Consider the following 21,036-nt stretch of genomic DNA (forward strand, 5'->3'; position numbering starts at 1 on the left):
ATTTGAATCTTCATACATATAGCCTTTTTTACCTTATCCTTTTTGTAGGCGGTTTACAATTTCCTGCCGAGTTTTACATTCAATGTTGTACATCATTCAGCCTTTTTGTGGTGACTTGCAGTTATCATCCTGGCTATCAACACAGGAGCCTTCACTACAGAACAGACTGCACTCCCAGGAGCCTCACAGGTACGGAAGGCTGGATCTCTGTGGTAAGCTGTCCTTGACTTGCTGTCACTGTTACTACATTTTCTATCATCAGCCTTTCATTTTCTTCCCCCTCCCCATGCTTTCTGCAGTGTTGGCAACTCTTATTATTAGCTTATTATCTGATACTGACTGGAAAATGCCTAGTCACTAGAGTCTTTCATTCAAACATTTCCAAAGTGCTTGTCAGGTCCTCACCATGGTGGTAGGTGTGCAGATGTGTAGAGGGATGAGCCATGGCTCTTCGACCCCTTACACATCTCTTGTCTGCTCTTATTACATGCCCTTGATCAGATTTTGTAAGGAGGTAGGTAACCTAGATAGTTCTGCTTAGATGGAAGAGGAGGGATGACAGTTATAATATGCTTGTTTTTAAAAGACAATAATTGTTAGCTTAGTCTTCAAGCGAAAGGCTAAACCTAACAGATAAAATGACAAAAGGCATTCTAAACAGATGGACTAGCAGTGCAAATTATGAGGGGACACAAAATCTACACAATTTTATGAAAACCAGAAAGAGGTCCTCCTACTGTATATGCATTTAGTTCTCAACAGAGAGGACTACGGATGGCTTTTGGGAGGACTTACTCTCTCTGAGGAGTGGATGGGGGTGGGTAGGGGAAAGTTAGGGGGAGCAGAAGGAGGGGATGGAGTGGGAACTAGCATTGATATGTAAAATGAGAAAAGATTGTTTAAAAAATAAATATTTTTTTAAAAGAAAGAAATGCAGGCAAGAATCAAGCCAAGCTAAGGTCGGACATTTATAAATAAGAAAAAAAAGGATAAATGGTTTTACTACATTGCAATTATTTTCTAGGTTGTATTTAGGGTAAGTGGGGGTCTCTAAAGAGTTGAGTGATAGATGGGGAATGTAAGTGGGGAGTTAAGTGGTATTAGTATGTAGAACATGTAAAGAAGATAATCCTTTCGATTTGGAAGCCCAGCTAATCAAAGATTCCAATCTACAGGAAAAAAAGCTTTCTGTTCCAAAGCTGATAAACATTAGCAAAATTTCAAAAGTACTTTAAACATCAGGAAAGCTTTTTTCTAAGGAAAATCATGTATCCCTTTATCTATTCACATTGTGTTTTTAAAGGCATCACAATATTTAAAAAGTTACTTCAAGAATATATAGAATGGTTTATTAAGAAATGACAGTATTTTGACTATTAGAAAGCATTTTAGGACTGGAGATGTAGCTAAGCAGGGTGCCTGCCTAACATGTACAAGTCCCGAGTTCCACCCTCAGCACCATATTAAAATTCGGTGTGATGGTTGGTGCACATCTGCAATCCTAGTGCTCAGGAGGTGGAGTCAGGAAGATAACATGTTTAAGGTCTTCCTTAATTCCTTGTCAAGTTGAAGACCAGCCTGGGTCACATGAAATCCTCTCTCGAAACAAAGTTTAAAAAATAATTTTAATTCTACAGCATGAAAAATAGTAATTTTTGAATAATGGATCTGCTGTGAGCTCAAAAGTAGTTGAAAAATAAAAATTAGGAGGAGGGTTCATGGACTTTACAAAAATGACTGAACAAGGATACAATCTTAATAAATCTACTCCTCCCAATCAAGATTTGTGAAATAAAATAGAGTCCATGCCACAATGAATAGAGAATGCAGAGTAACAGACACAAAGTCGCTCAGTATATAACACAGAAAAGGAATTTGGCTCATTCTCTCTCATTGTCATGTTATTGAAAGGGTTTAGCTGGAAAAGTATGCAAGGTCAGAAGAACTTAACACAATTTAATATCAGAGAGCAGTGTGCTAAAGAGTTATTGTTATTTACTTAATTTTCATATTTATTTATCTATTATGTATATAGTATTCTGTTTTCACATATGCCTGCACACCAGAAGAGGACACCAGATCTCACTATGGATGGTTGTGAGCTACCATGTGGGTGCTGGGAATGGGCCTTAGGACTTCTGGAAGAGTAGCCAGAGCTCTTAGCCATCTCTCCAGTCCCCAGAGAGTGATTTTTTTTTTGTTGTTGTTTTTTCGAGACAGGGTTTCTCTGTAGCTTTGGTGCCTGTCCCGGAACTAGCTCTTGTAGACCAGGCTGGCCTCGAACTCCCAGAGATCTGCCTGCCTCTGCCTCCCTAGTGCTGGGATTAAAGGCGTGCACCACCACTGCTCGGCCAGAGAGTGATTTTTTAAACTACAACTATAATTTATGTTCATTTTTTCAGAAGATAGTCCATATTGTTAGTGCTTGATGCTCTAGTCATAATCAAATTGAATGAAATATCTTCTGTAACAGACAGCTATTTTGACAGGTATGGTTTGGAAAGCATTTATATTTAACATAAGCATTTGCTTTTTTAAAAAAAAAAATAAAAGAGTATCTTGCTGTGTTGCCTAGGCTGGTCTCAAAGCAACCTTAGCCTCCATAGTGCTGGGATACCATGTGTCCATCACCACACCTGCTTAACAGAAGTATTCTGAAAGGTGGCCAGTTGACTGGAAGACTTCGTGTTAAAGGATACGTTTCATGTTGTTATTCTTCGCGAAGCTCTTAGTACTTGGAGGTGGAAAAGAGAAAGCACTGACTACACTGGCAGTATCGAATGGAGAACTATACAATTTGCAAAACTAAGAACTAGAGGTAAACTCTGGGCAGCATTGTGGGCTGGTCTCTGGTGAAAAGAATAAATAAAGACCCCACAATCCTGGGATCTTAATTAACATCCACTTCTATACACCAGTGAAGAAAGTTCCTACTTTTACTTTCTTGTTTTCTATTATGGCATAGGAATTTTAAAATCATGTTTTGATTTGGTCAATAAGACAATCAGCCTGTATTCTTATCTATTTGTTCTTCAGGAACACACAGGCTAGTGACTTCAGGATTCTTTGATATATAGAAAAAGGAAAATGGTACGAAATTAAACTTAGCCTGCTCTGACACTAGAAGGTAAACCTATACACACTAGAGGCGACTTTATTTGTCTTGTTCACCTTCCAAAGCTTCTATGCTCCAAACGTTAACCACTTTGTACACTGTTCTTGTATTGGGCTTCTTCTCTGTGAACTGCTAGGGACACAATACAGAAAGCTACACAGCACTTTCTACAGTACTGGAGATGGAACCCAGTGCCTCATACATGCTAGACAAGTGCTCTGCACCAAGCTACACCTACAAGCCCAGAGGCTTTTGTTTTTGCTTTTTTTTTTGTTTTTTTGAGACAGGGTTTCTCTGTGTAGCCCTAGCTATCCTGGAAGTCATTTTGTAGACCAGACTGACCAAGAACTTGGAGATCTGCTTGCCTCTGCCTCTTGAGTGCTAGAATTAAAGGTGTGCGCCAGCACCTCCCAGCCAGAGTCTGTTTTTAAGGGAGTAAAACAGTTATGACAGCAGTTACTGAGTTGAAAACTATCTCATGGTGCTGGGTAGAACGGGGTGTGAAACACTCAGGCTGGACTAGTATCTAGTTTTAAATTTTACACCAATTTAAAAGTAATCAGGTTTTGAAGGGGGAAAACAAATATGTTAAAATGGTCTTACCTCCAGCGACAAGTCCAGATTCTCCTAACTGAATAGCTACCCCAAAGCCCCCAAGCTTAACAGGTGCCGAGTTTTCTTTTGAAGCGAGGAGAACACAGTGGGGCTGAAAAGAAAAATCAACAATCAAACCTAAAGATAAGAATTAATGGAAAATAATTCAATTTACACAAAACTAAATAATACAATATAGTCATACTTAAAAGAATGTTGGAATTGGATCTGCAGAATGGCTCAGAAGGTAAAGGTACTTACTTGCCTGGTCGATAACTTGAGACTCACAAGATAGAAAGAGACAACTCCTACAAATTGTCTTCTGGGCCCTTTACCTCCCCCCAATAAAAAACACATGTGTTAAAAAATTAAAAACCTATTATTAAAAAACAAATTTCAGTTTAAAAAACAAACTTCTGAAGCTGGGCAGTAGTGGCATATGCCTTTAATCCCAACACTCAGGCAGGTGGATCTCTGAGTTTGAGGCCAGCCTGGTCTTTAGAGTGAGTTACAGGACAGCCAGAGGTCCACAGAGAAACCCTGTCTCAAATAAACAAACAAATAAATAAAAGCTTCTGAATTATTTTCTATGCTTGAATTCTTTATTGTCTTCTCACTTCTGAATGCTTTCTCTAAAGACTTAGGAATTGTTTCCTATATTAAGTTATCTTTCATAAAGCATTGATGTTCAAGAAGTGCAGATAGATTTTCTTTTTCTGAGCAATAATCTCTTCATTTGACAATTTATATTTTTTTTCAGCAAAAATACATGGTCTTCCTGTACAATGTGATTTTACTTAGAGTCACTATAGTTTGCCCCTTAGGGGATGCTAATGGCCTTTTCTTTCTTCACCCTCCCCATCATCTTTCTATATTTTTTTACTTTGTAAGAGGAATCAAAATGACTATTTTATTGTTGTTGTTTGAGACAGGGTTCCTCTGTGTAACAGCCTTGGCTGCCCTGGAATTTGTTTTATAGACCAGGCTGGTCTCCAATTCACAGAGATCTGTCTTCCCTTTCCTCCCAAGTGCTGGGATTAAAAGTGTGGATGTTGGGTTTTAATAACTTGAATTGAGCTGTGTTCCTAAGGATTTCTCCCTGGGCATGTCTTGCCTGTGAACCTATTCTTCTTTCCTGGTTTCCTTGTAGGATCTCATCTTCATGTGTTTGCTCTTGGAAGTTTGTTGGAGGTGGTATCAGAAAAGAAGGTAATTGTAATGACCCTGCTCAATTACTATATTCTCTGTTATACCTACCATACATTCAAATGATTCTTAAAACATGGCCTAATATGAAAAGGCAAGCCTTTTGAGCTAAAGCACTTTTTATTTTCTCTTATATGATGGACTTACAAGTGTCTATAAGCCACCTAGTGTGTGTGTATGTGTATGTGCACGCTTGCTAGGAACTGATATCATTTTAAGTATGTTTAGCTCACAAGATAGTTGGCTTGAAAAAAGGCCCTACCACCCTGCACAATAAAACTGAGCTAGTATATCCATACAGATGTTTGACAGTGATAAGTAGAAATGGGAGGGATCCTTCTTCTTTCTAATAAGAGCATCAGAAATGTTGGATGCTGGGCGGTCACGGTGCATGCCTTTAATCCCAGCACTCGGGAGGCAGAGGCAGGTAGAGCTCTGTGAGTTCGAGGCCAGCCTGGTCTACAGAGTGAATTCCAGGACAGCTAGCGATACACAGGGAAACCTTGTCTCAAAAAGCTGAGAGAGAGAGAGAGAGAGAGAGAGAGAGAGAGAGAGAGAGAGAGAGAGAACGAGAGAGAGAGCACGAGCGCATTTACTCTGGAAGTTATTCTTACTGTTAGAACATTTTAAAGGCCTTTACACTGAGTGCATCATAAAGAAAGATGAATCCTCAAATAGAAGTGTACATAAGTATATGAGAACAACAAAAAGAAAGGGAGCGGAAGAGAAAGCAGGTATACAAATCAATAGTGAACAAACTGGCATGACAAAACAGTGAGAAGAGCCTATGGGAGCTGGGGACATAGCTCAGTGGAGAGCACTTGTCCAGCACATGCAGGTTTGAGAAAGGATGGACAGGAGAAGAAGATACAGCTTAGATTCAAACAAGGTTTCTTGGTCATGCCTGTGGAAGCATTTTATCACTTTCTTAGGGAGGAGTAGAAGCCTCAGTCAGAAGCCTATGTATGGTACATTTCTCATAGTCAGTTGACTATACTAATTCTGAAGTTAATGTTATATTGTAATCTATGTGGATTTAGACATTTTCAATCAATCATGTGTGAAGAGTCATAAAATTTGTACTCCTGGTAAAAATGCAATAAATCAACAGATACAAATTAATAATTATAAAGCAGAAAGCATATAATATAAAATTAAGCTGGTGAGGATTTGGGAACTGCTATTTCATTTGGGTGTTTTTTTTATTGGAGCAAAATCTGAACAGAGACTAGAGTGAAGTTAAAGAAAAAGCAAGCCACATAGAAGCAAGTTATGGGCAGAGAAAACATTCAATAAATACAAAGGTCCAGCGATATGGGGAGGGTTTTATGTATAAATAGTGGAAAGAAGGATATTTGGGAAGAATGAGCAAAGATAGAGTGGTAGAAACTCTGATTACAACATCCTTAAAACCATGGTCAACACTAGATTTTACACTGATAATGATGGAAAAACTACACGGGAATTCTGAACGTGGAGCACTATAATCACCTTGGGGTTCAGAAAGGATCTCTCTGACTGCTCTGAAGACCAGTGATTGTAGGAACACAAGAATGAGTGAAAAGAGGCGACTACAGTTGATTAGGCATGAGATGATGGTGATATGGACAGAAGATGACAAGACCCGATCAAACATAGCTCATGTTCTAAAGGTAAAGCTGAGAGGAATTGCTGATGGATAGATGTGTAAGAGAAAGAGGCGGGTCAAGCTTGACAAGCAGGTTCTTGGAGTGAAAGATAAAGATCATATACTGAAATGGGGAATTCTAGGTGAAGAATTTGAAAGAAGAACTATTGAGTGCTAGGCCTGGTAAAATATTGTGGGGTAGGGGCTGGGATTAGATATGCAAATTTGGGGATCAACAGCATGCTAATAGTATTTACAGCAAAGATAATGACGCTTCTAAGGGAGTGACTACTATTAGAGAAGAGGATGCAGAGTTGGGTCTTCGTGGGTAAATGGAGGACAGAAACATGAGGTGAATCTGGCAAAATAAAACAGAATAGCCAGACAGTGAAACAAGATGAACATCAGAGTTTGCATCTTAGAAGCCAAGTGAGGAAGGAACCTTTTTTCAAGAAGAAATGCTTAGTAGTGAGTGACTAATGTTACTGAGGCCATTTTAAATTGAGAACTGAGAACAGATGATTAGATCTGGCAGTTTGGAAGTCACTGGTACCCATGATGAGAGTGGTATTGGTGGCACAGTGGAGATTATAATGTCCACTGAACTAGGTCTGCAGAGAATGGGAAGAGATGATGTGGAGACAGTATGTATAGATAGCTTCCAAAGTTTTCTGTGCTAGGATTTGAGACGGGACACAGTTAGAGGAACATATGGAACTGAAGAAGTCCCACCCCCACACTTCAACCTTAAGACCAATCATATAACTTCATCTATTTACCAAGTTCAGTGTTTCTAAAAGAAGACCTAAAAATAATTACATTTAAAATATAAAAAATTTATGTAATCATTTTATATAAATCATTACCACATCAAAAAAGCAATGACTGCAATTATCTTTCTTTGAAAAAAGATTTTATTTTTACATGTGTGTGTATGTGTGTGTGTGTGCGCGCGCGTGCGTGCATATGAGTGCAATGCCTGTAGAGGCTGAGAGGGCATCTGACTCTCTGGTGCTGGAGTTGCAGGAAGTTGTGAGCCATTGACTTGGGTGTTGGGAAGTGAAGCCTGGTCCTCTGGAAGAGCAGGAAGTCCTCTTCACTGCTGAGCCATCTCTTTAGTCCCTCTAACAGTCGCACTACATTCTAATTTTCCCGACTATCAAAACAATGCTTTTAGTTGTGCTTTAGTTTAAAAAAAAAAAAACAAACAAACCCAAGCCCTAGTATTTTGGAGGTAAAGAAAGGAAGATCAGGAGTTCAAGGGTGGCTCCAGTTGTATATTAACAGCTCTAAAAGATTCTATCTCAAAACAAACACCCAAATTAAATGAGATACATGACCTTCTATTATATACTTTCCCCTTCTCCAATCTCCCCTTCTATTATATTCCTCCCCCTCTCCAATTTTCACGGTATTTATTTAAGATACTCAGTAATTTCTACCACAAAAATCCCCTACAGTCTAGATTTGGCTAGTTGTACCCACGGGTTTATAATCTATTATGCTTTGTACTTTGCTGCATTTCATGGAGATTCATAGTTAGATCTAGAATCTTGATTAGAGTCAGGTTCAATTTCAGTTTTATGTATGGATACTTCATGTGGTTTAATTGCTATATCTCATCAGTAAGAGCATGTCTGGTTGCCCTGCTACAGGACTGAGCTGTAGGTTCAGGTGTTATTTACCTGACCCATCATGAGATTTACTATCAACTGTTCATTTAAAGGTGTCTCCAATTACAGATGTTAACAGCCTCATTCCATAGATTCATACTTTTGGATCCTAAAAACTTAGTGTCTGTAAAAATACTAAAGGGAAATTTACATAGCATAGAATGTACACATCAGAAGATACTCCCAGAGAGTTTGGATGAAGAATATCTTTGGAACCCAGAGACCTATCAGGACAGTCCCACCAGTCCAGAAACTTCCTTATCCATTTCCCATTCACTCTCTGCTGCCATTGCACATAGTTCTGCGAGTTTTCCAGCAGGGGCTTGCTTTGTCAGTGTTAGGACTTCGTATACATGAAAGCATAAAATGCACTATTTTGTGCAAGGTTCCTTTCAGCATATTTCCAAGATTCAGCCATTTTCTTGTGATCAGGAAATCCTTTCTTTTTATTACTATATTCCATATTTTTCCACTCTCCTATAGATGAACATTTTGACTGCCTCCTGTTTTTCTTTGTGTGTGTGTGTGTTTCTCTCTCTGTGCATGTGTGTTTGTGTGGTACATGCACATGTGTGTGCAAGTACACATGCCTATAGACATGGAGGTCAGAGGAAGTATTAGGTGTCATGCTCTATCACTTTTCACCTTACACCTTTGAGACCAAGTTGCTCCCTAAACCTGGAGCTACAATGGACCCCAGCAAAGCCTAGGGATCCTCTTGACTCCACCCTGCCACTTATCACTGAAATTACAGGCTTGGAAGGCCATGGCCAGCCTTTATGGGTGCTGGTATCTGAACAATTGCTCTTAGCCACTGAGCCATCTCTCCACCCCTCTTGTTTTGTTGACATTTATTATGAATAAAGGTGCTATGAACCATTTCCAGAATATACAGTTGATATCTAGGCAATTCCCGAAGGTGACTTGCAAGAATTTTCTATTATAGATTTATAGACTTTACTACATTTGATATGTTTTAATCAGTTGCTGTCTTTTTTTCATTTTGATGATTAACTTGCCCCACTTTTGGCTAGTGGAAACCCCTCTAAGTCACCTCTTAAACTCTTCCCTATGATTACAGGAGTCTGTTAACTTCATTGCTTTCAGGCACAAGAGGTCGTCCTAAGCTTGTCTTACTCTTGCCCCAGATCAGAAACCAGTCATTTTTCTAAGGAGCCCCATTTCCTTTTAGTGGGAAAAGGTATTTAAATTTACATGAGGCTCCTAAGCATACAGTTATTATTGTTTCTAGTAGACAAAGTTTAAAATGTGTACTTTATAAAAGGGGAAGAATTACACATTCACTCTTTTTCGACTGTAAGGTTTTGACTTCTTTGATTTAGCAAGTAATTTTGGAGCGTAATGACAGTGACACAATTATTCACTTGCTCTGTCTGTACCAGAGATTCTCAACCTGTGGCTCATGACCCCTATGGGGGGATAGTCTATCAGATATCCTGCACATCAGATATTTACATCACAATTCATAACAGTAGCAAAGTTACAGTTACGAAGTAGCAACAGCTAATTTTATTGTTGGGGCCACCACAATGAGGAACTCTATTAAAGGGTTTCAGCATTAGGAAGGTTGAGAACCACTCCTCTATACATACAGGTTTTAAAATAATAATACCTATAGCAGTAGCAGCAAGATTAATAACTATGTATGATTTCTTTGTGATTCTTTTTATCATTAAATTATATTATATAAGTTCAGTCATAATATTATTTCACTACTGAACAAAGTAAGAAGCTGTAAGTCTGTATTGATACAAATAAATCAGGAAACAAATACATGGGAAGGAGAGGAGATACTTTACAATGGCATGGAACTCAGAGATCCGCCTGTCTCTGCCTCCCTAGTCCTGGGACTAAAAGCGTGCACCACTACGCCTGGCAGAAATGCCTTTCCTTAAGTAAGTAAGTAAATAAAATATAATGTTGGAATCAGAAAATCCCCATTGGTGATTTTCATGAACATAATTTATCCAGGTAAGAAGCTCCAAGGATGCTAACTAGTTGGGCAAAGTTTGAAGAGTGATAGGATATTTATATATTCTCAAAGTACCTCCCTACAGCATACTTACTAATTACAAAAGGGGAATAGTTATATTTCAAGGGAGAAGCTTAAAAGAAAACAAGCACAGAGAACATTGCTAATACTGGGACTAGACAATAATGCATGGTCTCTGATATGACACATTGAGAAGCCAGTGACACTTTTATGGTATTCTTGGCAAAGAGTGCAATTAAATCTAACCATGGAGAAAAGCCCAAGAGACATTCTAGAAATTAGCAGGTTTATGTTCTTTAAAATGGCTCTGGATTCAAGGGTTCAGTGAAACTAAAGAAATATCACAAATAAATGTGATTTTGTTCTTATTTTTGCTCTAAAGAATACTACTATTAGGGCAAGTGATGAAATTTATAAGAAGGATTTTCAAATACATAATGGTATTCTTTTAATGTAAACTTCCTGATTTTGATTACTGTACTGCACAAAAAAAGCTTTTTTTTTGTTAAGTCTAAAATTATGTTCTGAACCACCCATCCTATTTTAAATGCACCTAAAATAACTTCTCCATGTGGTTATACTTTCATTTTGTCATGTAACAAGGCTCATTTAGTTTAATTAGATTTGTACAGTTTGATGTTTTACTTACACAAATATGCCTGTACTTCCAAACTCATAACTGCAAAACAAATAACACCCAGAGAAGTCTAGTTTTTATCTTCTTTCACTACTCTTCAATATCTCCTCATTGGAAGAGTACAAAAATAAGGAATAAAATACATACTAAAATACATACATTTCCTGTAATGCACCCTGTATATGTAGAGGAGGTTCCTTTTGAGCTGCTTCTATTTTCTCTGGGCAATGAAAAGCAACTACCAGGTGAGGGTGGGGGAAGGAAACAGGGTTGTTGGCACTTTGAGAAGGCTGAAGGTGTGAAACACTATTTTTGAAGGAGGATGAACTAGGGCAGTGGCTCTCCAATTTTAGCACCAGCATCACACAGATTGTTGGACCTCATCCCTGATTTCCTGACATTTGGGTCTGGATGAGGTTTAGAGTGTACATCTGTTACAAGCTTCTGAACTGTTGATGTCACTGGTCTGGGAGTGAATTTGAGAATTCCTGGATTAAGGACATTAGGATTCACATTAAGGACTGCTGGCAGCCCAGGGGGCCACTTAAGGTTTCTGACAGCTAATCTGAAGCCAGGCCACTGTGAAGGATCGTGTCCTTGTACCCAGCAGTCTTCATCTTCACTGCAGGAGGTAGTGAGCTCAACTTCACTAGGGTTGGATTTCACATAAAGAGGGCATGGTGACAAAAAGTTCAGAATGAACAGGACAGGCTCATAGAAAGAACTAGAAGATAACAGTCAAATCTGATGACAACCCTGATGATTCACACTGGGAAGAAAATGTGGCTACAATATGAGAACATGAAGGTTTAAGAACACTATTTTGAAATGGGATGGCTTAGGCGTGGGAAATAGTACAATACATAAATAGTATTTATATTATATTTTAGGAGACAAAAAGCACTTTATGACTCATTTAGTCATGAAAAATTTTGCCAGGAATTTTGAAGAGATATTTGCATATATACATTTGTTGCAGAAGTATTCAGAATTGCCAATAAGTGGAGACAACCTAATGCCCACTGAAAGATAAATGAATAAAGAAAATAAAATATAGCCAAAAATGGAATATATGGCCTTAAGTATTATGTTACATGCTACAGCACGAATGAACCTCAAGGATAATAGGCTAACTAAAATAAACCAGTCACAAAAGGTTTACGTTTGATTCTAGTCAACATCCCGGAGTCAAGGTTGCTAATGTTGAGACTAGGGGGAGAGAAAATTAGTGTACAGTGGTTTAGAGTTTTAATTTTGCAACATGAAAATGTTACAGTGATCTGTTGCATGATGACATAAGTACACTTAGCCACATTGAATGATAAACTCAAAACTGGTTACGTGGTAAATTCAGTGGTATGTCTCGCTTACCACAGCAAGAAAAAAAAATACTGCCAGACAAAAGCAGTGAGCATCTGCTTTCTCAGAGATTCACAAGGGGAAGTAAGAGTTATAAAATATTTTTAAACTAGCAATGTAAAATTACTGTCTGGTGTATTAGATTCTTAACAGTCTCTGGAGATTATGATATTCAGAAGAATATGTCTAGAAATACTTAAAATGTTAGACAAATCCCAATGAGTTAAATAATGTTTAAACAAAGCTGCAGACTGACAATTATGCTTTAACAACAACCAAAAGGGGAAATGACACTCAAGTGCAGGGCAGCAGTTACACAAATGAACTGGTGGTGGTTAAATAGTAGACTGGGACCAGAATGGAAGCTGCAGAGCCTCGTCATATTTTCCTTGAAATAGGAGAGACCGCTCCAGTTTACTTAGGTAAGTTTATTGCTGTGATGAGGAGAGAATAGCACTACAAATCACACCTAGTCCTCAGTTTTTCAGGTTGTTTTAGGAAATAAATCCAGGGTCTTAAAAGAAGATACAAAAGTATACTAACATAATGTAGAGACCAAATAAAACTTCAGCAAAACTGAAGAGTAAAAAAATCTATCACCAATGTTAGTATAATTCAGGGCAGAAAGACCATTTCATGACATGCAACTTCTACAATGAATCCATAAGAAACAGAAGTTCAGGGGTTGTATTCTAAAATTCATATAGCAAATCCCTCATCATTTCTTTGGAAAGGGGATCTGCTTGTATTTTATGGCTTGTTGGCATTTTATAGGATGACCGAAGCACTCCCTAGTTTAAGCTAGAAGGGCGCATACAGAAGATGTAATTTCCTAAAGTTCAGCTTGAAGCTGTTGCTCAGAGTGGGGTCTTTTCATAGCTTCAAAAGAAGCCCGAGGGCTGTTACACTGAAAAAAGAAAGAAAAGCGGAAAAACAACTGCACCACATGAGAATATAAAAAAGAAGAGAACTCTAGCCAATTGCACCATCACTGGATGGAAGAGCCCAGCTGTCACAACCTGTCTAGGGAGCTTTGGGTTTACTCTGTTTACTCCAGGAAAGCCTCAACTGTAAGTATTCTCTGATATTTTTAAACTGCATACACGAGCCTTTGTTTCAGTTATTGATTATCTGAACATTCAAAGTGAAGCTCAATGTATGCTGATAATGTTATTTTGATATCTGCAAAACTTTCCAACATTAAACTGCTTGGATAACACCTCTGCTTGGTTTTCAAACGAGGTTCTGTCTTTTTAGATAGGATATTTAATAAGAATGCAGTTGCATCATTTATATGATATTGTATAGTGTCAAAATGATTTGTAGTTCTACTTGAATCAACTGTAAGTCATTTTCAGACATTGTAATCTTAATTGTAATGTACTGTGCACTGTCTATCTAATCTCTTTACTTCACTAAGCTATACTGTCTTCCCATCTTAAATACTTTTTATATTATTACAATTTTATGGAACTTATTAGACCAATTAAAATTTAAGTTTTGTGTTTTGGAACTCAATAAAGGGAATACTCAAGAAAAGAAAAAGAAAGCACAATGTACTTTAAAAAAGAATTAATTCAAACTACTAAAATTAAAAGTTGACAGTTAAGTTTATAACAAAATGAAATATGTTACTAACATCATTATTTCCCAAATAACATGCTTTCAACTGTTGTTCTGTATGCAGCAACTACTGCAGCTTCTGAAGCATGGCCTGAATAGATTCCGTCATTTTATCAGTCCATTAGCGGATAGGTATGTATTTCAACATGTGATATTGTTAGAAACAATGCCCAAATTATGTTTTAAAAGCTATTTTCTTGGTTTCAGCCACTGAAGAAAAACTGGGAGAGATAGCATGGAGGTAGTGGGGGTACGAGTGCTCACACAGGGTTGCAAACAGAAAAAACGAATGACTACTGATTGAGTTACAAGTCAGGTCCACTATGTGAACAGAGCACATTCATTTTTTCTTGTCTTCTCTGGCAAATTCTTAATACATCAAACAAGTAGCCTTTGAAATATAAATAAACATTTTAATTCTTAATTAATTATAACTAATTCTGGGTGTGGTGGCTCATGCCTTTAGCATTACTGTGAACTTGTGATTCTCCTGCCTCGTACTCCCAAGGAGCTGTGATTACAGACATGCATGAGCCATTAAGCCCAGTTCTCAACTTTAAAGGCAACAGAAGTTAGTTACCAAGTTTGAGACAGGATATAATTTTTGAAATGGTTGATAATCACTGACTGCTGGGCTACCTGCTATCTGGTATGGTATAACATGTTCCTGTGGCTATTGAACACATTGTTTTTGCTTTATTCTTCTTCAACTTGACACTAACACAGTTCAAAAGACTTATTAGTGTTTTTGTCCAACCATTACTAAATAGTTAACCAACTAACTAATTAATTAATTATATTTGCATATTAGAGCTGAGGAAACGATTTCAGGGATATGTTCATTGTGCTACTATCTTCCTAGAAAGAACTTGATTGTTGTTCTTTGGCCTAGAAATAAGTCTGAAAATTCAGATCAATGATTTTATTCTGTGAAGTCTGGATTTATTTGCATACTGTTATAGACCAAACAAATGGGAAGATTAGTAATTCTTCCAAAGGAGCACAGCAAGGTGGTACAATCTCTTCCTAAAACAACCAAGGTAGATGGTGGTAAAGTTTGATCATGTCAAACTACTACCAACGTATAGAATTCAGCATTAATAAGGAAATGGTGATCAGCTATGATAGGACTGAAGGTGACTGAGGAGGTTCAGGGGTTTTCAGAGTCAGAGCTGAGTACTTTGGGCATTTCCACTTAAAAGCTTTGAGGTCATGGGTAAAGAGCCTACCTATGGCTCCTTTTTTTTTTTTAACGTCATGTAATATCAGAAAGACTATATAAAAGAAATTTTATCATGTGTTCAAACAGTATCTGGATCATGGCAAGTGCTAAATAATGATTAGTTAATCATTTGACCATTTAGCTCAATCATTTTTGACTCTACACTTTGGATACCTCCCAGGAACTTTTAAAAGAAACCAGTGTACAAAGCCCATTCCAGATAAACTATACAGGGTATCCAGGAAGAAGACAGACATGGGTATCTTTAAAAAGCCTTCACAGGGATGCTCATCAACATATTTCAGTACCACTAAGAACCCCTCCTTACAGAGTCCTGAAGCTTTGAATTCCTAGTGCGAAGATTGGAAGTACCTTCCAGGCTAGACTGCTTCATTCTACAAAAGCATCTACTCATAAGGAGGCAGTATCTGCCTCTGAATTTTCTATTGCTGATCCTTGCTTTGCTCTCTGCAGACATGAATAAGAAGAGAAGATCCTCTTCTCCATTGCCTTGCAAAACATTCTCATTTATAGGTTAATGTGCCTATTTCCATCAACTTATCTCTATGACATAATTCGAATCCCACTTCTCCCTATTTCTTAAGTATACCACCGAGGCTGATTAAAAAATGGTTATTACAGGACAGACTTTCAGCCTGGGACAGAATCCATGTAAATAATAACAATTTTCATGTAAAACCTTAGAGATGTATGAGTTTCAAAGATGGGGTTAGTTTTGGGGGAGGCTGTATTATATTGCTGATACAGCACAGGGAATTGTGTTTCCATGAATGCAGTTCAAGCTTCAGTACTTGAACTTTGAACACTTTATATGTACTTCTCCCAAATTCCTCCTTTCATTCAGGAATATTTATTGTGCTAAGCACCTGGACATAGAGGCAAACAAAATGGACTGGGTTCTTAATCCTAATGGGGTTCAAAATACATCAGAAAGAAAAACTACTTGTGATGGTTATTCCAAGTCACTTCAGCTTCCTGAGCTGTCAGTCATACCACCTGCGTCTCAGCATCCTTTTGCCTACAGATAGGATGTTTCCACCTGAGCCTCTGAGAGTTTCCTGAATAACCACACAACACAACAGTGAGAGAGCTTCTTGCTCTCTTTCTGGCAAGGCACACTGCACTATCAGAAGCCTGCTACCCTTCCTAGATTGTCCCATCATTCTGAGATGTCAGATCAGGCCTGTATGTTTCTACAAACATTGTGAAATCTGTCTTGTGCATCTGAGACACAGCCGCCAAGCCCCAGTTCTTCCTTCACTCCTTCCTCCCACTCCTTTTCTCTTTGTTCTCCCTCCATGGTCCTAAATTGTGGAGACAGTTCTCAAGATGGCTTAACAGAACTTCCTCCTCACCAGCCACTTCCTCTTCCTTGGAACCAACTCCTTTCCTCTGTCAAAATTTAAAGCTGAATGCCACTTTCTATTAAAAGCCTGTACTTAACCAAATACAGTTTTAAGAGAGGCTACATTCTTCCAAAATATTTTTCTCTCTATATAACATCAAATCAAGAAATTTATTATGCAAAGACAAATGTTGCATGTTTATTCTAATATAAAGAATCTAGATTTAAAAATACAGTATGTAGAAAACATAAAATCAGGAGGAGGATAATACGGGAGAAGAATGGGTATAAGGAAGGGGGAACAAGGAATAATGAGGTGAAGAAAAACAGGACTGTATATTTTCTTTCATGTAGATTATAGAGTTAAATATCTGTCTATTCAATTATCAATCAATATCACATTAAAGCAGAGGGGTACTATTAAGGGAGGGAAGCAGGGGGACAGGAAGGAAGGGCAAGGGAAAGCAGTGGGGGTGAATATGAGCAAAGTACATGGCATATAAAAATGTTATATTTAGTGAAATACATTTTGTATACTTACAAACTAAAAATGCTTAATTTAAAAAAGAAGCAAAACTGAAAAAAATGATTGTGGTGTGATGTGGCTCAGTGGTAGAATATTTGCCTACTTGTAGGAAGTTCTAGACTTAATACATAATATCATAAGACAATGACAACAAGGAGAGATTAATTATCATAATTAAGATCTATTCTTTCTAGCTGGGCAGTGGATCTACATATGTTTTATCCCAAAACTCAGGAGGCAGAGGCAGAGGCAGAGGCAGAGGCAGGCAGATCTTTGAGTTCAAGGCATGGTCTACAGAGTGAGGTCCAGGACAGCCAGGGTTACAAAGAGAAATCTTGTCTCAAAAAACAAAACAAAACAACAACAACAAAAACCAACAAAACAAACCCACCAAACTACTCTTTATTACTGCACTTAGGGTTTGAACATGCACCCCTATAAATGCTTACTGAGAGCAGGGTCTCTGTCTCAATACTGTTAATATCCAATATGTTAATACTGGTCTTAATATACAAGCAGTACTTGCGTGAATGTGAGATGTGTAGACTCATCATAGTAGGTCCCTAGATTTTTTGTTTTGATTTTTTTTGAGACAGGGTTTCTCTGTGTAGCCCATGGCTGTCCTGGAACTAGCTTTGTAGACCAGGCTGGTCTCAAACTCACAGAGTTATGACTGCCTCTGCCTCCTGAGTGCTGGGATTAAAGGCGTGCGCCATCATCATCTGGCAAGGTACCTAGTTTTTAAAAGATAGCTTGTTTTTCAGTGCTGGGAACTGAACCAGGGATGCACACATGCTAGACAAGTGTTCTATCACTGAGCTAGGTGAGCTAGGCTCAAAGCAAACGATTTTCAACAGTGATTATGTATCAGGGTTAAGAGTTTCACATAAAAGCTTTGTATTTTCACAAATGAGCAAAGAGGCTTAGAAAAGACCATTTGTCATTGATTATGAAGTTAGGTATGATTTTGAAAGCCCTGCTTTGAAAAATTTCACTACATCTATTCATTTGTGTGTATGCATGTATTACGTATTTATGTATGTGTGACATGAATGTGCCACTGCATACATCTGGATCTCAGAGAACCAGTTGTGGAGTCAGTTCTCTCCTTCTACCATAAGTCATGTTCAGGTAAATAGGCTTGGCAGAACATACCTTTACCCTACTGAGCCATCTCATCTGTCCCCAAAGTCTTTATGTTATGCCCATGAAAGGATTTTTACAAAATAACAGGGCTGTTACTATAAGAAAAGAATGTGAGGAGAGCTGCTTGATTTTTCCTTACATATATAATTGCTCCCAATAGTCACATGCCCGAGAGCTGTCCAATAGCAAGCAGCACTGGGACAAAGTAGAACTGACATACCTAGAAATTTCTGGAGACAATCTCAAATGATATAATTCAAGGCATAATTAAACTCTAGATAGTTAACCTTTCATAATCTTGGATTCCACGAACTGCTTCCCATCTATATTACTGCTCTACGCTTCAAGGGTGGGAGTGGTTTATTTGATGCTATCTGATCTGGTTTTATATGACCACTGTATTGTCCTGTGAAAGACTATAACAGTCTATGAAAGGAGGCAGGTATCAGACTTGGTCTGTTTTGGCAACTGCACATTTCTATAGATAAGTAATTTTTAATACTCTTATCTTGGTCTTAGATGAAGGAAGAAATTTTGTGTCCTTTTTTTTCTATTCTCATTGGGGAAAGAGAGATCACTACAGCATATTCAATATACATCATATGGCAATATATGTCAAAATGAATGGATGCCAACTATGAGGGAAGGGGCAGGACAGGAAGCATTTCTGAAGCTGGGCAGGGACAGCAGGGGATCCAGCTCACTCATGACAATAAACACCTTTAGGGGATATTGATATTCATCCTTGAAAAATATGAGCTGTTGTTTTTTACTGTCTATATTCCCATAACAATATTGGTAAGAAATGATGCTTATATGGTTCAATTCTTTACTTTAATATAATAAATGAAATGAATTGTCTGTGTGCTGTAGCAACAGAAAAGGTTAGAGAGATCCTACCGTATTTACTGCTGTTTTGTGACACAATAATGCTACTACACACATTATGTAGATAGCCAATGGTCCCAAAGAAGGTCTGAAATGAAACCCTTATTTATGCTTTGTGTTACAGTAGTGGCTATTATCACAGCAAATGACTCAATGTTTGACATTCTGTTATAGGAAACTGAAGAAATAAAGAAGTACACATAAAGAGCATGCCACTTAGTACTCTGGTTTGATAGCTACAGAAGACACTGAGAAGTCAAGTTGTAACAATGACGACTACTTCAGTTGACAGTTGGCCTTGCTCCTCCTATGGAATGTACTTTATAGCTAATTACAGTGACCAAGCGTCACAAAATTTCTCAAGAGGGTCAAATGTTACCAGCTGTCCGATGGATGAAAAATTACTATCTACGGTGTTAACAACGTTCTACTCTGTCATTTTCATCGTGGGACTGGTTGGAAACATCATTGCCCTCTATGTATTTCTGGGCATCCACCGCAAAAGAAATTCCATTCAAATTTATCTACTTAACGTGGCCATCGCAGACCTTCTACTCATCTTCTGCCTCCCTTTCCGCATAATGTATCACATCAACCAAAATAAGTGGACACTAGGTGTGATCCTTTGCAAAGTTGTGGGGACACTATTTTACATGAACATGTACATTAGCATTATTTTGCTTGGGTTTATCAGTTTGGATCGCTATGTAAAAATTAATCGGTCTATACAACAAAGAAGGGCAATAACCACCAAGCAAAGTATTTATGTTTGCTGTATAGTATGGACAGTTGCTCTTGCCGGATTTTTAACTATGATCATTTTGACGCTGAAGAAGGGAGGGCACAATTCCACAATGTGTTTCCATTACAGAGACAGACAGAATGCAAAGGGAGAAGCAATTTTTAACTATGTTCTTGTGGTAATGTTCTGGCTTATTTTCCTACTGATAATTCTCTCATATATTAAGATTGGCAAGAATCTACTGAGAATTTCTAAAAGGAGGTCAAAATTTCCAAATTCTGGCAAATATGCTACAACAGCCCGGAACTCCTTCATTGTACTGCTCATTTTTACCATATGTTTTGTGCCTTATCACGCCTTTCGATTTGTCTACATTTCTTCACAGCTCCATGTGTCTTCTTGTTACTGGAAGGAAATTGTTCACAAAACCAATGAGATCATGCTGGTGCTTTCATCTTTCAACAGCTGCTTAGACCCAGTCATGTATTTCCTGATGTCCAGCAATATTCGCAAAATCATGTGCCAACTTCTTTTTAGACGATTTCAAAGTGAAGCAAGCAGAAGTGAAAGCACTTCGGAATTTAAGCCAGGATATTCCCTGCACGATCTATCTGCAGCAGCCAAAACGCAGTACGGTACTAAGGGTAACTGAGGCAAATGTGCTAAAATGAAATGGTATAAGACAGCTTCTTCATTCCTTGAGATTGGTAAAATTATTGACAAAATCTCTAGCATGTCCAGAACCTTGATCTTTAGAAGTGATTCTTTACTTGCTTAATTGTAAACTAGTTCAAGGCAAAAGCTTACATTTATCCTTAGATTTTATAAATATATGTAGAATCTTCTCAGAATTTACTGTTAAGCTAACACTTTAACAACGGTTATAAAGTTAAGGGAAATTCATGGATTTAACAACAAAATGAATGAAGCACCATTGTTTTTCAAGTCACTAAAGAGTTACTAAAATTAGGCACTTGATACTAATTTTAAATATGTTTAAAAACAAAGCAGAAAACACGTTTGTTACTTCAAAAGTGTATATCACTTGCTGTTGTATTCATTTATGCCTAAAACTCTGCTAACAAATGAATTAATAAAATTATAATAAAAGTAACACTACTCACTATCACTGCTTCTATAAAAATGGGAAGAATTTAAATACTAAATATATAAGCTAAGAATTTGATAGCCTGCCAAAGGGACTGACTTAAAACAGATTCATAGGTGATTCATCCACCTCACATTCTGATAGCAGAAGAGGGTGCTCAAGCGATGATATGGCCCAGCAAGTCCACTGC

The 21,036-nt window shown here is 37.8% G+C and overlaps 2 protein-coding genes across 14 annotated transcripts in view; one reads left to right on the forward strand and one right to left on the reverse strand.

Moving 5' to 3' along the window:
* Cask (calcium/calmodulin dependent serine protein kinase) overlaps positions 1-21,036 on the reverse strand; it is a 352,639-nt gene that overhangs the window by 112,876 nt on the left and 218,727 nt on the right. For all 13 annotated transcript variants that reach the window (XM_057758918.1, XM_057758916.1, XM_057758917.1 and 10 more), the window contains exon 6: positions 3,719-3,821. In XM_057758918.1, the coding sequence (XP_057614901.1) occupies positions 3,719-3,821 (103 nt within the window). The remainder of the gene's footprint in view (positions 1-3,718; positions 3,822-21,036) is intronic.
* Gpr34 (G protein-coupled receptor 34) lies at positions 12,563-20,938 on the forward strand. Its single transcript, XM_057758927.1, has 4 exons — positions 12,563-12,647; positions 13,105-13,295; positions 13,913-13,980; positions 19,171-20,938. The coding sequence occupies exon 4, from the start codon at positions 19,266-19,268 to the stop codon at positions 20,388-20,390; it is 1,125 nt and encodes a 374-aa protein (XP_057614910.1). The 5' UTR covers positions 12,563-12,647; positions 13,105-13,295; positions 13,913-13,980; positions 19,171-19,265; the 3' UTR covers positions 20,391-20,938.

Source organism: Chionomys nivalis, chromosome X (assembly GCF_950005125.1).
Source record: "Chionomys nivalis chromosome X, mChiNiv1.1, whole genome shotgun sequence".
Classification (NCBI taxonomy): Eukaryota; Metazoa; Chordata; class Mammalia; order Rodentia; family Cricetidae; genus Chionomys; species Chionomys nivalis.

What these genes read in the sequence shown, in the direction of transcription:
- Gpr34 (XM_057758927.1), top strand. Translation starts at nt 19,266, where the DNA reads ATGACGACTACTTCAGTTGACAGTTGGCCTTGCTCCTCCTATGGAATG.